This window comes from Branchiostoma belcheri, unplaced genomic scaffold (assembly GCF_001625305.1).
Source record: "Branchiostoma belcheri isolate BF01 breed outbred unplaced genomic scaffold, Haploidv18h27 scaffold29, whole genome shotgun sequence".
Classification (NCBI taxonomy): domain Eukaryota; kingdom Metazoa; phylum Chordata; class Leptocardii; order Amphioxiformes; family Branchiostomatidae; genus Branchiostoma; species Branchiostoma belcheri.
The window spans coordinates 481,827-496,729 of record NW_017803898.1 but is presented as its reverse complement, the minus strand read 5'-3'; the positions used below and the strand labels follow the sequence as shown (position 1 = coordinate 496,729).

At 39.1% G+C, this 14,903-nt stretch overlaps 3 protein-coding genes across 3 annotated transcripts; 2 read left to right on the top strand and 1 right to left on the bottom strand.

Annotated features, from left to right (window-relative positions):
- The first annotated feature begins 16 nt into the window (after positions 1–16).
- LOC109473056 (nucleolar protein of 40 kDa-like) lies at positions 17–2,595 on the top strand. The gene is made up of 7 exons (XM_019772957.1): positions 17–266; positions 720–777; positions 1,003–1,103; positions 1,326–1,414; positions 1,705–1,805; positions 1,892–2,031; positions 2,336–2,595. Exons 1-7 carry the CDS (start codon positions 180–182, stop codon positions 2,546–2,548), a joined length of 789 nt encoding a protein of 262 aa, XP_019628516.1. The 5' UTR covers positions 17–179; the 3' UTR covers positions 2,549–2,595.
- A 323-nt stretch (positions 2,596–2,918) lies between these two features.
- Positions 2,919–7,362, bottom strand: LOC109473057 (3-oxoacyl-[acyl-carrier-protein] reductase FabG-like). Its single transcript, XM_019772958.1, has 9 exons — positions 7,186–7,362; positions 6,523–6,662; positions 6,112–6,204; positions 5,455–5,593; positions 5,082–5,122; positions 4,419–4,488; positions 4,228–4,264; positions 4,006–4,069; positions 2,919–3,662 (listed from the first exon to the last, which is right to left on the bottom strand). Exons 1-9 carry the CDS (start codon positions 7,220–7,222, stop codon positions 3,504–3,506), a joined length of 780 nt encoding a protein of 259 aa, XP_019628517.1. The 5' UTR covers positions 7,223–7,362; the 3' UTR covers positions 2,919–3,503.
- A 405-nt stretch (positions 7,363–7,767) lies between these two features.
- On the top strand, positions 7,768–11,728 carry LOC109473061 (phosducin-like protein 3). The gene is made up of 6 exons (XM_019772963.1): positions 7,768–7,896; positions 8,724–8,853; positions 9,388–9,469; positions 10,029–10,172; positions 10,701–10,909; positions 11,435–11,728. Exons 1-6 carry the CDS (start codon positions 7,891–7,893, stop codon positions 11,587–11,589), a joined length of 726 nt encoding a protein of 241 aa, XP_019628522.1. The 5' UTR covers positions 7,768–7,890; the 3' UTR covers positions 11,590–11,728.
- Positions 11,729–14,903: the final 3,175 nt, after the last annotated feature.

Sequence of the window (14,903 nt, the reverse complement as noted above, 5' to 3'; positions counted from 1 at the left end):
ACAAATTATGTGACCGGTGTTCTTATAACCGCCATAAAGAGCCTTTGATAAGGAAGCAGTGATCTCGCCCCCCTCCCCAAAGACGGCAAGATGCTCCAGGACTCGTGTTCAAGATTTTGGCTAATTTAGGACGTTGTAGGTGATTTCTTCTAGCTACAGCTCTGCAAAATAAGAAGAGAATGTCCAGTAGGGACTATCACCGAGATCGGGGGGACAGGCAAGGGGAAGACAACCTACCCGCCATGCATACCATCTTCCAAGGAGAGGTATGAAAATTTTTGTTTTGTTGTTGTTTTCTGAACTTGAACATAGTTTATCTGACTCAAAATTCAAACCAATACTTGCATTTGTTTTCTAATATGAAGTGATGATCACACATACCCAAAATTAGACTAGGGTGCATGAAATACTTTTGTTTTGTACATTGAAAACAAAATTCCCTCAATAAGACAAGAATGCACCAGTCAAATTATTCATTTCTCTTTTGGGGAGGGGGGTTGCTTGCCAGTATGTACTTGCCGGTACTGTTCTTTTTTTCAGTCATTTTGACAACAAAATTTTGCATGGTTCGTTGCCCCAACTTTGTGATACAGGTACTGAAGTTTTCATTTTTGCATAAGCCATAAGCCCACCTTAGTGAAAGATGTCAGTGATTTTGAAAGTGCTATAATGTAGTTGCTGTTCTTATCGTCATCTCATCATTTTGTATTTTTACACAGGTTGTTTCACTGCAGCCATATGGGTGTTTTATCAAGATCCCAGGATGCAAGAAAAATGGTTCGTGTTGGCTTTATTTTCATGGGTTTTGCAGGGGAAAAGTCCATTAAAGTTTAACAGTGGGGTTCAAGCACCACTAACTGATCCATTCCATTGGGTGCGGTCCTTTTGGCGTAGTGGTTAACGCGCTGGTGTCGTAAGCTGGCTGCCTGGGTTCGGCGCAGGTTTGATTCCCAGTGTCTGGTTTTCCTGTTTTAATTGTATTAATTTTTTTTTCTTCTTCAGGTTTGGTACACAAGTCTCAGATGTCAGCATCTCGAGTAGAAGACCCGAAGGAGGTTGTAGACATGGGAGACAGGGTGTACTGTAAAGTCATCTCACTCGGGGTAAGTTACTTAAGCCAGTAGTATCTTTAAAAAGTTAAAGGCATCTGGTTACCAGACATATTAAAGCTCCTGAGTCCTACATCTTGCAGAGAGGATGTAGGACTCTAGCTAGGTGGCTAAAATAGGCCTGGTAACCAGGCTAATCTTGTCCTTCTCCAATAATTACTTTTTTGGGGGCGGCACTGGTTAAAAAGAATTTTTTATGTATCTTGTCCTGAGCAGGAAGGAGGCAACGGGAAGATCTCCCTCTCCATGAAGGTCGTTAACCAAGGAGATGGGCACGACCTTGACCCCAACAATGTTGCTATTAGGTGGGTCACTATGGTTCGCTACATTAACATGTGCTCTTAATAAAAAGACATTGGGGTATGTGTGGTTTTGAGTGACCCTGGTTCATGGACCAAGAGGTTAGGGGTTTGAATTTGGATGTTGTTGCTCACAGTTTTTAGTCCTTCAAACGTTCTATGCCATTTTGTATACACAGTGGAGTATCCTTGGTAAACTGACAAATAAAATGTAATTTGAGTAGAAAGAAAGTTTGAGAGGTCTTGTATGAATTATGTTGCAAATAGATGTAACATTGCAAGCTCTCTTGTTTTAGTATGGAAGAACAGCGGAAGAGAAACCCCAAGAGTTATGAGCGACAGAAAATTACCCTTGGAGCCGTGCTGAACACAACTTGCAGAAAATGTGGTGGAAAAGGTAGGCAACATTTTTACATGAGGCTTATGTGGCTTTGTTGTTTTTTAGAAAGATAATACATGACATTGACTTTTGTTTGTTTTTAGGTCACATGGCTCAGGATTGTTTCAGTGGCGCGGATGGGAAGAAGTACGAACTCTTGCCAGAGGAAGATGAAACAACGTCCACACAACAGTCAGCTCCACAGACCTCTCAGGAATCCAAGAAAAGGAAGAAGAAAAAGAAGGTGGGTGTGAAAAATTGTTGTAACCACAAATTTGAAATACCATAAAAATCTTCTTTTCCTTTCTACTGAGAGTGAATGAATTTACAGTATACATGTACTGTGTTTCTTAGTGCATCTGGGAGATATGAAAATAGAAACAAAGAAATAAGTTACAGCAACAAGCGTGCATCACATTTATAATTTTTGATACTTCACACAATTACAGAAAGTTTTCTTTAAAAAATCTGAGTTTTTGTACTTTGGGTGTATATTTGGCTGTGTCATCATCTGGGTCAGCCTTTAATTGTTCTTCTTATTTCTCCAGGAAAAAAAGCACAAGAAGTCGAAGAAGAAGCACAAGCGTCACTCTGACGACAGCAGCTCTGAAGACTCCAGCTCAGATGAGGAAGACCGACACAGAAAAAGACATAAACACAAGCACAAGAAGGAACACAAAAAGGCGCGAGCGAGCGACTCTGATTCAGACAGTGACTCGGATGATAGAAGTCACAAAAGACACAAGAAGCACAAGAGATAGTCTTTTTATGACACTGTAGAATGTTAGTGAAAGATTCAGTACACTGTCCTGAACCCCGAACACTAGTATTGTTTCACTGACATTACTGTCCCTGTCCTTGGTGCTGAATGATGATCACACAACACAAAAGACACAAGAAGCACAAGAGATAGTCTTTTTATGACACTGTAGAATGATCACACATTCAAATGCCTGTTAGTGAAAGATTCAGTACACTGTCCTGAATAGTAACATTGTTTCACTGACATTCCTGTCCTTGGTACTGAATGTTGTTCACACTGACATTGCTATCCCTGTCCTTGGTACTGAATGGTGATCACATGGACATTGCTGTCCCTGTCCTTGGTACTGAATGATCACATGGACACTGCTTGATGATGTTCACATGGATATGGCTATCCCTGTCCTTGGTACTGAATCATGTTTTCACTGATATTGGCTGGTAACAAAAAATACTCGCATATGAATGTTTTTGTGTGAGAATAAATAAAACTTAACTGTAGTTTGTTAGGCTAGACCAAGTGAAGGTAAACAATATCCGTTTGCTTGCCGAATGACATTTTTCTAATGCTGTACATATCCTATAAATAAACTTTACTGCTTTTTAAAGCTCCATATGCATATGTCATTTTTCTAAATCAAAAACTGGTGTACTTTCTACATAATACACTGTTTCAACATCAGCAAATTTTTCTTGTGCCATCCTTATACGTTTACCCTAGAAATATATTGATATAACTACAAAGCACTTAGCGCTTGAACTCACACTTTAAGAAAATACAAGCTCAACTTTTCTACTTGCTTGGTATGTGTGATGCAGCTATGCTCAATAATGTGTTTTGCACAGAGGAAATCCATCCATGCATATACATACAATCCAAGCAATGCTAGCATGACCAAATCAGCATTTTTTTTAGAAACCCAACACTATTTGAGGGAAAAACTCATAACAAAGTTAACGGGGACACATGGCGTGCCTTCCCCCGTCCACGGGGACCTGGGCGCCGGTTATGAAGGACGCGTCTGACGAGGCCAGGAAGGCGATGGTCTTCGCAACTTCGGAAACGTCTCCGACCCTCCCCAGGGCATGGGTGGTCTTAGAATGTTCCAGAAACTAGAAAAAAAAAGCAACATCAATGTTTATTATGTTTACCAAAGGAAATCATATTGTTTTTGCTCAGTTTCTTCTTCTTCTCCAAACAGTGACCTCAATGACTTGGACCAATGTTGTGTCTGTTACCATGGTAACTAGTGTTGGGTTACATCATGTTGCAATTTTATAGCAGGAGGGATTTAGACTCCTGTCTGATTATATATATGAAAGTGTTTGAGTAAGAATTAACAGAGCAGAGTTAATATTTAGAAAGTTACTTGTATTAACACAACATTATAACAAGGAGGTTCCTTGATCATAATATTTTTGTCCATAATATTATGAAAATTGAGGAGGATATTACCTTGGCATATCTTTCTTCATCAAGTCCAGCCCTCCTGTGCACATCTGTTATGATCACGCCAGGGCTGTGAAGAGATATTAAAGAATATCCAGGAGTCATCATACATATACAAGATACTGCACCTGTGCAGCATGATGCATTGTTGTATTGGGACTGACTGTATTGGGTAATATGTCAAGGTTGAAGGCATGGTCTAGACAAGAACTGGAAAGTTAAACTTACTTGACAGAGTTGACTCTGATTTGCTTGGAAGCTAGTTCTGAAATATGAAAAGAGATTATGTCAGCTGTATGGTGCCTAATTTATGTTTGGTGACTTGATTGCTCCCAGTTATATCTGAATTCTGGTCCAATTGCCTTGAATATAAAGTAAAATCAAACTGAAAAAAGAAACAAACATTTAGTTTTACTCACCAAGTGCAACACATCTTGTAAACTGGTCCACAGCTGACTTGCTCATACAGTAGGCCAGAAGTCCAGCAAACTGTAAGTCATTAAATCATAACTTATTAGTAGAGCTGTGTACCGGTACGCAGTACCGATACTGTACCGGAAAAATTGATTAGGTACAGGTCCAAAATACCTAATCCCTCAGCACCGGTACTGTACCTAAACAATTTCACACCAATTTTATGCCTATATGTGACCTCAAATGTGTAAATAGCTGGTCCACAATGGGTCTCTGTGTAAGGACAGTGTGTTCATGAAAATAAAAACATCTTAGTTTTGCCTATATTTTATCTGAGCATTCGCCATAAACAAAGAATAAACCTTAACTATCGAGTTTATTAATTTTTTTTGTTATTGAAGGAGTTCAAAAGAGCATATAAATTGGTCGAATTGTTCAGGTACAGGTTCAGGTCCGGACCTGTACCTAAACCTGTGTACCTGTACCTGTACCTAAAATTTGTTTAGGTACACAGCTCTACTTATTAGATAACATCAATATCATTACAAACTATGGATCCAATTAAAATATTGGCTTAAGAACTTGAAAATTTATAGACTCTTTGTTACGGAGAAAAAGTACTAGTATAACTTGCAACTTAGAATTTTCAGGACGTTCAGTTGACTTACCGCTCGCATGCCATTAACACTGGACACATTCACAATGGAACCTGGGAGTGGCAAAAGAAATAACTCAAGTTTCAATTAAGATTCAACAAATTATCATGCATTGAAAACTTCATGATAGGCAACACAAAAACATACATGGACTTAAACACTACAGAGTGAAAAAAATTGCCTTATTGTATATATAGTACATGAAAGAATGTATTTCTAGCCCTACTTTGCTTCATTCCATAACCAAAGTATCTTAACTAAGTTCTCAGAATAATGTGTCTTTACACATACACACATCCACACACACACACACACACACATACATACAAATACACACACACTCACATGCACACACACACAAACAAACATTCAAAAAGAACATTACCTTTAGTTTTTATGAGGTGTGGCACACATAACTGAGTCAAGGCCACCATACTGCGAACGTTAACGTTCATCAGTTTGTCATACTCCGCCATGTCTGTTGTCTCAATACTTGCCAGGTGGGCAATTCCTGCACTGTTCACCTATATGGAAATTGCATTGAATACTGTCAATCTTGAACCTTTTGCAGTGGTCACATTGAAACAATATACCAACTAGAAAGGTAACATTTGCAAAGCAAATGCATAATGTTTACTTTTGCATACGGTCTACTCTGTTAATTCTTACTCAAACACATTCATATACATGTATATGGTGAGAGCAGTCTAAATCCCTCCTGCTATAAAATTGCAACATGATGTAACCCAACACCAGTTACCATGGTGATGTCATTGACCTTATTTGTTTGGAGAAATAGAGGAAGAAACTGAGCCAAACAGATATGGAGTACAAAATCATTTCAGATGATACAATGTTGTTATTGCATAGACTGATCCCCATCCAACTCCTTCAAAATGTAGAAATGCAAAATAACAACATAAAATGTAAATATTTGATGGGAATGTAGCCTCTCTCTCATTGGTCGAACTGCTAATTGCTATGCTCTCATTGGTTGAACTGCTAATTGCCATGCTCTCATTGGACAGACAGTTTTTCATACCAGCACATCTATCTTGCCAAACGTCTGGACAGTTTGTTCCACCAGGTTTTTCTGCACTTGTTCTTCGCAGATGTCTCCTATTACAAGCAGGATCTGAAAGAAGAAGAAATCAGAGGGTTACGACAATGTCAATGATGTACACTAAATGATCCTGTCATAAGCACAATCTAATTGGAGAAAAACAAGAGATGTTAGTGAAAATAAAGTTGTCTCAATGATCAATTACTACAATCCCAAGTTCAAAAAGTTGCAAAACCGAATGTGTTTGAAAACTCTTTATGAATATGTCCATTCTATGTAATCTTTCCATACTATAGCTGTAATGATGAACAACATATGAACATATCAGAAAAAGCTTAACTATAGAATTTAAGACATAGAAATGTGATAAAGAAACAAACTAACAAGTACCTTGTCTTCTGGAGTCCCTGCCTCCACACAGGCCTTTGCTGTGGCCTGCAGGTTTTCCTGGTTTCTCCCAGTCAGAGCCAGGTGCGCTCCCAGCTGAGCAAATTCCACAGCTGTCCCCTTCCCGATGCCAGAACTTGCACCTGAAGTGTTGAAAAGACAAAAATGTACTTAAGTTATACAATAATGAACTTAATTGACGCAACAAAAGTACAGCGACTTTCATAAGGTCTAAAACTACATGTAAACATACAGGCAGATACGTGGGCACAACAAAATTAACCTACATTCAACTTGTGACAATAGATGAATCAACTTATACAACTTCTATGGTCTAAACATTCTTTTATATATTTACCTATTTGTACACAGTAAAGGGTTATTACACCTTCTACTAAAGTGAAAAAGTACAAGTATGAAATTCTTTCTGTAATGGTAAAATAGTCAGGATACAATGTTCAGGAAACTTTTCAATTAACAACAATTGTTGATTTTATCATATATTGCCACAATTACAAATTCAAAGAAAGTCATTGCAAAGCTTGTCAGCAAACATACATGCATGTTTATAAATCAAAGAGGACACGCCCCCCTCCCCACTCCGGGGCCATACAACATTTTTTAAAATACAAGTATCGAACACACCGAAAGATCCCGTCTACTTACCTGTGATGATGGCCACCTTTTCTTTCAAGTCAGGCATCTTTTGGTGGAAGACTTTGAGTCACTTAGACACTGAAACAAAGTGTTCTTTTCTTGGTTTTCACAAAGACCAAGTTTCAAGTTGCAAGTTTCCCTTACTTTTTATGGTGGCACGATAGCATCAAACCATCAACAAATACTTCTAGCAAAATTCGTCCAAAAGCGATTTGAATAATAAACTTTAACGTTAGTAACATTTTTATAAGCCCATCTACATATTAGTAAAGTCAGGAAATCGAATTTCTACGCATGTTGCGTGAAGCTAAGTTTGTTGCTTTTCTTTTTTATTTGCGTTTAGTTGCAGTTAGTTCATTGGGGGTCATTGACCTAAAGTTCACGGCCGCGTCCATATGCAATAACTTTAAGGAAATTGATAAGGTGTGATTTATCTTTATATAATGTATGTGGTCTAACTAATAACAGAACGATATTACTAGTAATTCATCTATCTATGATAATTAATCATATATAAATTGAAACACAGATAAAAAGGTGCAGGCCGTACACCCCTATATGACAATGGTAGTGCTCAAGCGGAAGCGGAAATGACCTCACCCTTGCAGACGACATCCCCGACCGTGTGACTCACATTCCGGACATTTTCACTCCCGATTTAGACACGATTTTCCACGTTTCTCTTAAGATTGTCGGAAACCCTTCAAATCAAACATGCAGGTGAGTTCTTCAGGAAGATTTCTTGTCATAAAGTAGCTAGCTTTGGCGGTCAGTTCTCTAAAATGTCGAATCTATGTGCACATGTTGTCCAGATAATTTTGTTGTAACGTTACTAGATCTTACTACTTGGCTATGTAAAAACGTTGCGTTTCTCTTTCTTAAAATCTATAAAGTTATGGTAATACCGCAATTCCTATAAAAATTGCTATTCTACGTAGTCATATTAGCCCTTTCGTGGCATATTCTGTAGATATTTTGCACGGTTCAATTTTTATGTCGACGATGAATTATACGGTATAATTTGGGGAGGGGGGCACAAATATGACGGCTGTCTGGTAATGACCATATATGGTAACAAAATGGCTCCCCGATGACTTGAGTTGAACAGCTGATTAGGAACAGGTCATCAGCTAATTATAAACACAACTTCATCAACACAGTCTACAGATATTGTATGAATACTATATTGTATAATACTTTACCTCTGCTGTAGATGTAGATCCATTGTGGAATCCACAACTTACATATATTTCTAGAAAATTCTCAACCCCTAGCCTAGGTGCCCACATGCCCTTTTCCGTAATAGCATACTTGGGCTTTTCAATTTTTTTTAATTCATAGACAACTTCTGTAATTCAATGTAATAAAGCTGTCAAATTTCTACTATTTTAAAGCCTAACGTAATGCTACAGAATGTGTATGAGTGAGTGAGTGAGTGAGTGGGCGAGCGAGCGAGCGAGTGAATGTTTATAGGTTGGTACTGTCTTTTGTTGTTTCCTTGTAAAAGCCCATCTATCACTAAAATGTTATAATTCTATCCCCCTCAGAACCCAGATGAAGACACGGAGTGGAACGACATCCTGCGTAAGAAGGGAATTCTTCCCAAGAAGGAGAAACCAGAGATCACAGAGCAGCAGCTGGAGGACATGATCGTGGAGAGACTCCTCGAAAAACAGCGTAGGTCTTCTACTATAGATTCATATTCTTTAATTCAGTGGGCAATGTTTTTGTACGTAGGATTTTAGTTTTATTCTATACAAAGCTTCTTGGCTTAGAAGGTAGACCTTCAGTGTTGAGTGGTAAGCGATTGGTGTCTGTGGTAGACTCTAACTTCTAAGACCACAGTTAAGTGGTCAGTTAAGGTCATGAGTTAATGAGTTGATGAGTCATTAAACACAGTTAATGAGTTTAAGTCATGGTTAGACAAACATTGGAAGAGCCTAAAGTACAGCACATGAGTAACATACTTGACCGGGATTACTACAGGCGAAGCCTCCTCATCTTGAAGCTATGATGATCTTGAAGATGGTATAAAGGTATACACTGTAGTATTTGTGTTATGTTGTTGCCATACATTGTACCATGTACTACAAATTGTCATGCAATAAAGTTCTTCTTCTGCATTTTGTATACAACTGTTATACATTTTATACATGTACTACCCTCCTTGAATCCTGTTGTTGATAAACAGTTGTTTATCTATCTCCCCAGATAAGAAGGTAGAAGACATGACGTTAGAGGAGCTGGAGGAACAGGAAGATGAGGAGGATGAGAGAGTCATCGAGGCCTACAGGTGAGGTCTTACCGCTTTTGTATCCAGAGCCTAACTAGTATCTTCATGTAGTTCTATGCCTAAATGAGTTAGTAGTTAGTGTTAGGATCAGGCAAACACTTTGCAGTGGGGCCCTGGACACAGAACACATTGAAAACATACATGTACAAATAATACAAGAAACAAAATAATATGGCAAAACGTACCGAAAGTACTTACAGGACAAAACAAACATATATAAAAATCTACAAACTTTGAGGACAAATAAACACACAAACACACAAATCCATACTCATAGACCATTTGTCATTAAGTCAGCGTTTGAACTTGAAGGAAGAAACAGTAGTAGCTGCTTTGATAGTCTGTGGAATCTCATTCCAGCTAACAGCTAATATTGCCATGTGCTGATGTTTCCCCCCCAGGAGACAGTGTATAGCTGAGTTGATGGCAGCTGGTTTGATTTAGTCCTTTATTTTCTGGGTGGTACCCTAAAAATCAATTCAGCTCCTTCCAGTAACCGTTTTTCGTCAGAATTTTGGACATTTTGGTGATGTTGGTGTCTCGTTTTTTTCTCCTCCAGGAGACAGCGTATAGCTGAGATGATGGCTGCAGCTGCCAAGGCGAAGTACGGGGAGGTGCGGGAGATCTCAGCTAACGACTGGGTCGACCAGGTCAACAAGGCAGGCGACGGCGTCTGGGTCATACTACATCTATACAAACAGGGGTCAGCTTTTTTTTTAAATACGTGTATTTTATTTATGTGGGGTCATGTGACGTAATGGCAGAGTGCTCGACTTGGATCCAATTGTGAGGTCCTGGGTTCGAGTCCTGACATGCCACCGATCTTGTGCCCTTGGGAAAGGCACTTTGTTGTTACAAGACTTTCCTCACGTAACTCAAATAAAAATGAGTATTGTCTGTCCTGCATTTGTCTCTCTGTGCGGGACACAACACCAGCAACAGCTGCCTGTGTTCCACATGTATTGCATTCTTACAATTTTAATAAATTGAATCAAATCAATTTAGAATTGCAACATCGCAATAGCTGATATCAGGCAACACATTGAACAAAATGATAAAGTCTCTTAATGTTAATATCTACGGGGATAACATTGCGATGGAGAAAAAGTGGCCGTTATGACCAGATGTCTGGCTTTTAGAGGTGGTCGCTTGGGCAAGTTTGACCGTATTTAAAAGCGTCTTCCTCAGTTGGCATAGCTAATGTTATCTTTTCCACCTTTCTCTGTTCCAGAATCCCCCTGTGTGCCCTCGTCAACAGGCATCTAGACATCCTCTCCATGAAGTTTCCACAGACCAAGTTCCTGCGCAGCATCTCGACCGTCTGTATACCCAACTACCCTGACAAGAACCTGCCCACCGTGTTCGTGTACTACCAGGGCGAGATGAAGGCTCAGCTGATTGGTCCGTTTGAATTCGGAGGGATGAATCTGACACAGGATGGTACATTATCATGAAAGTTCATCTGTATTGGTAGTTATCATAGTAGAATGTTGAACTTTATTCCAACACTAAGTTAAACTACACAGAGATCAAATCTGACACAGGATGGTAGGTATGCTACTAAAGGCAATCCAGTTTCAGGGCAGCAAAACAAAAGATATTCTAGATAAGGGCTAGGAAAAAAATGTTGGTGTTTCCTGTTTCCCGACCAACCCTAAAAAGAACTGCCGACCCTAGTCTTTTTTGCGTAGACCCCTGCAAGGACATATTTTTCGATCTAATTGACCAATTCTACACTGTAGCTCCACGATCTGACACGTGAGTGGTAAAATGTACAATCGGTTTTCCAACTTGTATAAGTTGGACCCCTATCACTTAAGTCTAAAAAAGAAAAGAAAAAAAAAAGAAAATCCCCACCTACCGACCTAATTTTTTCAGGACTAAGACAGGAAACACAACATTTTTTTCCCTAGGCCTAAACATAGCTGTCCTTGCTGACACATTTATCTGCCTGTCCCATCACAGAGTTGGAGTGGAAGCTGTCCAAATCAGGTGCCATTAAAACCACGCTAGAAGAGGACCCAACCCCCAAGATAGAGGACAAAATGATGTCCTCAGTAAAACAGGCAGTCGGACGACCCTCACAGGACGACTCCAGTGATGATGATGATGACTGGTAGCCAACTTTTGACCTTCGTTTGTTCATTTGTTTGACCTTGAACTCATCTGTACAGTTTTTGTTGACAATTTTTGATAGTGATTAATATTTCTGTAGATATTTAAGCGAAAAAGTAGAAAATCAGTCTTTTGTAAAAAAAATCTGGCAACTTTGGTTCTTGTTGTCTCTAGATGACTCTATAAGTTGCCAGTTTTTAAATTATGCATGACCATGTTTTTCCACAGAATACATTTTTAAAATTTGCATTTTTAAGAAACAGAGCCTATCATAGAAGAAGTAAAAAGGACTTACTCTTGGATGGTCTCCTGAAATGATAATGATTAGAGAGACAGGAAGAAAATTGACTTTTTGTATTGTCCTATTGTTACATAATGCAACTTTTTAAAGCAGCATTATGTAACATAGGACAATACAAAAAGTAAAAATGCCCCTATACATAACATTACATGTACATTTTGTATCTCTGAGATGCTAAATGTATTAGTCCAAGCCTGTTACCTTTCTTTGATATACTGCATGTATCTTGCTCTTAATTTAGATACAACAATGTTCAAAGCTGCAATCATGACTGTGTGCAACCAGCCAATCTGCAATAAAATTTGATAACTATATTTTGTACACTCACTCACTCACTCACTCACTCACTATCCAGGATTTGATTATACTGCTGCTGTTGTCCCTGCCACAGGGGTGGGCAGCAGTCGGCTAATGGTAGCTTTATTTTGTACTTGGACGTGGTTATTGACCAAAAGGGTGACCAAGCACAAGATAGGAAGGCAATCTTGTCAAATGCACCCCTGTGCATCTTACCCCAACAGAGGGATGTTGCACAGTATACCTCAAGAAGAGGAAGAAGAAGAAGATAGCAGGCATTGGCCAGAGTCTTGCAACATCTTGGCCACTGAATGCTCCGGTGGAAGGGTGATGACACTTTACCTTGTAGTTCAAGCTACAACTGCAAGAGGTCATCATAGAATAGCTTACTACATGTACTACTATACAGTCTTATTGATTGGTATCAAACTTTATGTACGCTTGGCCCATATTAATTTTCTACATCAGCCTGTCTCCGTGTTATTTTTCCTTGTCTTTCAAGCTAAAACTGCAAGAGGTCAACTTTGGCTAGCTTACCACATGTACTACAGTGTTATTTATGGACAATCCTTATCATATTTTATGTACACTTGCCCCACATTAATTTTCTACACACGCCTGTTACGTTCTTCCTTGCAATTCATGCTAAAACTGCAAGAGGTCCTCCTTGGCTATCCTTGTTTTATGAGGTGTCATATTTCATGGTAAGACTGTAACGGTATTCTTGTTGGCCTACATCCATTCCCAACATCCGCCCTGCATGCCCTTCCGGTGCACAGTCACACAAAGCTCACGTTTCTTGCTCAGGAAGTTTCAGATGACCATATGCATGTTCTGTTTTTCTACGGACTACATATGGTTTCTGAGAAGCCGAAGTGCTCTCCAAAATAAAATAAAAAATTACAAGCAAATCCTAGTCTGCAAGAAACAGTATCAAATTGGCCAGCAGAGAGGGTTCAATACGCCAAACAGTTCGCACGTACTTGTAGAACGACTGTGATGTGTTGTTGGAGTGATGCATTGATGTTATGATTAAAAAAAACAAGCAACCATTTTCCGTCAGCGACATCGCATTTTTGCCTCACAGTTTTTTCTATTCAACTTACTACATTAAAAGAATGACCAGCAAATTGACTTTGAAACAATCCATTTCTGCCGCCCAGCATTGCACTGAATCCTGAATGCCTTAAACGGGGCTGCCCCAACTTTATGTACTTGTATGACTGTACATTGAAGTATCCACCCGGCCTTTATTTACCAAGGGAATATTTCGCTCGCTGCCATATTGATGTTTATATAACCCTTCTGAAATGTCACTCAGGATGTTTTTATCTAGTCTGATTTCTGAGAAGGGTTTAATCGTTAGAGTAACAATATGAGTCACTTGTTCAGGCGCGTCGCACATTGCCGACCGAGTTTTACAGTCCCAGTAAACTTTATCCAGGCCACAGTAAGTAAATTGTATGGATGCCACCGTACGCAGACTACAAAGATAATGCGATAGGGCGAAAAAAACAATGCCGACAAAAAAAAGATTCTTAACGTTTTTAAATTGTGAGATTACCAATGTTGTTAAACAAGAATTGAGGCTATAACATATCAGCACCAACAAGTATGCTATTCTTGTTATATCAGTATTACCTGTCCTTCTATATGTGTATACATATCAATTATCTAGAAAAAACTGTAGAAAACAGCTTGTCGTACCATCGTGGTTACACAGCTACTACACTGGGTATTCATATGCGACGGAACACCTTAGACTGTCAACACTTGCCATCAAAGGCGAGCGAGCAATTGTGCCTCAAGTTTACTGGATCCCCGATGGTCTCTGAACCGAAAGACATTTACTACATACTTACCCATTTTCGGCATGGCCAACAAATTTTCTTCTTTTTTTTCGAAATCAGGTGAAAATTAATGCACGCGTTGATGTTTTCCATAAAACTGACTTGCAATGGCCGTAAGCACGTTGACCTCAGAACTGTGTCGCCTACAGGCTATATAAACACATGGCCGTGTGTTTGTGTGTCACTCTCACAAGCGTCTACACTTGTGGTAAGTGGCTCTGTCTTTGCTAAAGCATTACATAGCTTTGAAAATGCGCTTTCAGTTATTTGTATGACAGGATCACAACTTTGTAGTCAGAATGTTGGACTTTCCACTTCAGAGAATCCATTCACGCAAGACTTAAAGTGTGGGTTAAGGTACCTTTTTTCCACTCGCGGGTGTCCTTACGCAGGCTTTAACATGTGCTTAAGATATAAAGTTTCATGCAGTGAAATCGCCACAGTACGTTCACTGTTTGGACGCCATTATAGAAGGAATAGAGTTAGTGTAGCTAGCGTGTACAAAATTCACGATGGACCGAATAGCTAGAAAAGTGTGCTGCTTGGATGCCTGATTATGTTTGCCTCCGCAGAAGGAAAACATATAATATTGTTCTTCCAGCTGAGTTTCTGACGTCTGTCACCATGGCAACTAGTACTGTAGCATTGTTGAGTCACCATATATGTGAATGTGTTTGAGTAAGAATAAACATTGCAATATTTTATAGACCACGTGAAGCATGCATTAATTTGCTTCGTAAATGTTACTTTTCTAGTTTTATTTTTTATATTTTTTATCAACGTGTCCTTGAATCACCGCTACGGCACAAACAACAAGTTCTAATCATGACAAGGCCATGTCAGATAACGTAAAACTCATCAGAACGTAACG

What these genes read in the sequence shown, in the direction of transcription:
- LOC109473057 (XM_019772958.1), bottom strand. Translation starts at nt 7,222, where the DNA reads ATGCCTGACTTGAAAGAAAAGGTGGCCATCATCACAG. An exon ending in ACACCTCATAAAAACTAAAG is followed by an intron (nt 5,123 to 5,454) that starts GTAATGTTCTTT and finishes TGCCACTCCCAG; the next exon opens with GTTCCATTGTGAATGTGTCC. An exon ending in TACAAGATGTGTTGCACTTG is followed by an intron (nt 4,265 to 4,418) that starts GTGAGTAAAACT and finishes TTCATATTTCAG; the next exon opens with AACTAGCTTCCAAGCAAATC.
- LOC109473056 (XM_019772957.1), top strand. Translation starts at nt 180, where the DNA reads ATGTCCAGTAGGGACTATCACCGAGATCGGGGGGACAGGCAAGGGGAA. An exon ending in CCCAGGATGCAAGAAAAATG is followed by an intron (nt 778 to 1,002) that starts GTTCGTGTTGGC and finishes TTTCTTCTTCAG; the next exon opens with GTTTGGTACACAAGTCTCAG. An exon ending in CCCAACAATGTTGCTATTAG is followed by an intron (nt 1,415 to 1,704) that starts GTGGGTCACTAT and finishes CTCTTGTTTTAG; the next exon opens with TATGGAAGAACAGCGGAAGA.
- LOC109473061 (XM_019772963.1), top strand. An exon ending in GAGACTCCTCGAAAAACAGC is followed by an intron (nt 8,854 to 9,387) that starts GTAGGTCTTCTA and finishes CTATCTCCCCAG; the next exon opens with ATAAGAAGGTAGAAGACATG. An exon ending in GATGAATCTGACACAGGATG is followed by an intron (nt 10,910 to 11,434) that starts GTACATTATCAT and finishes GTCCCATCACAG; the next exon opens with AGTTGGAGTGGAAGCTGTCC.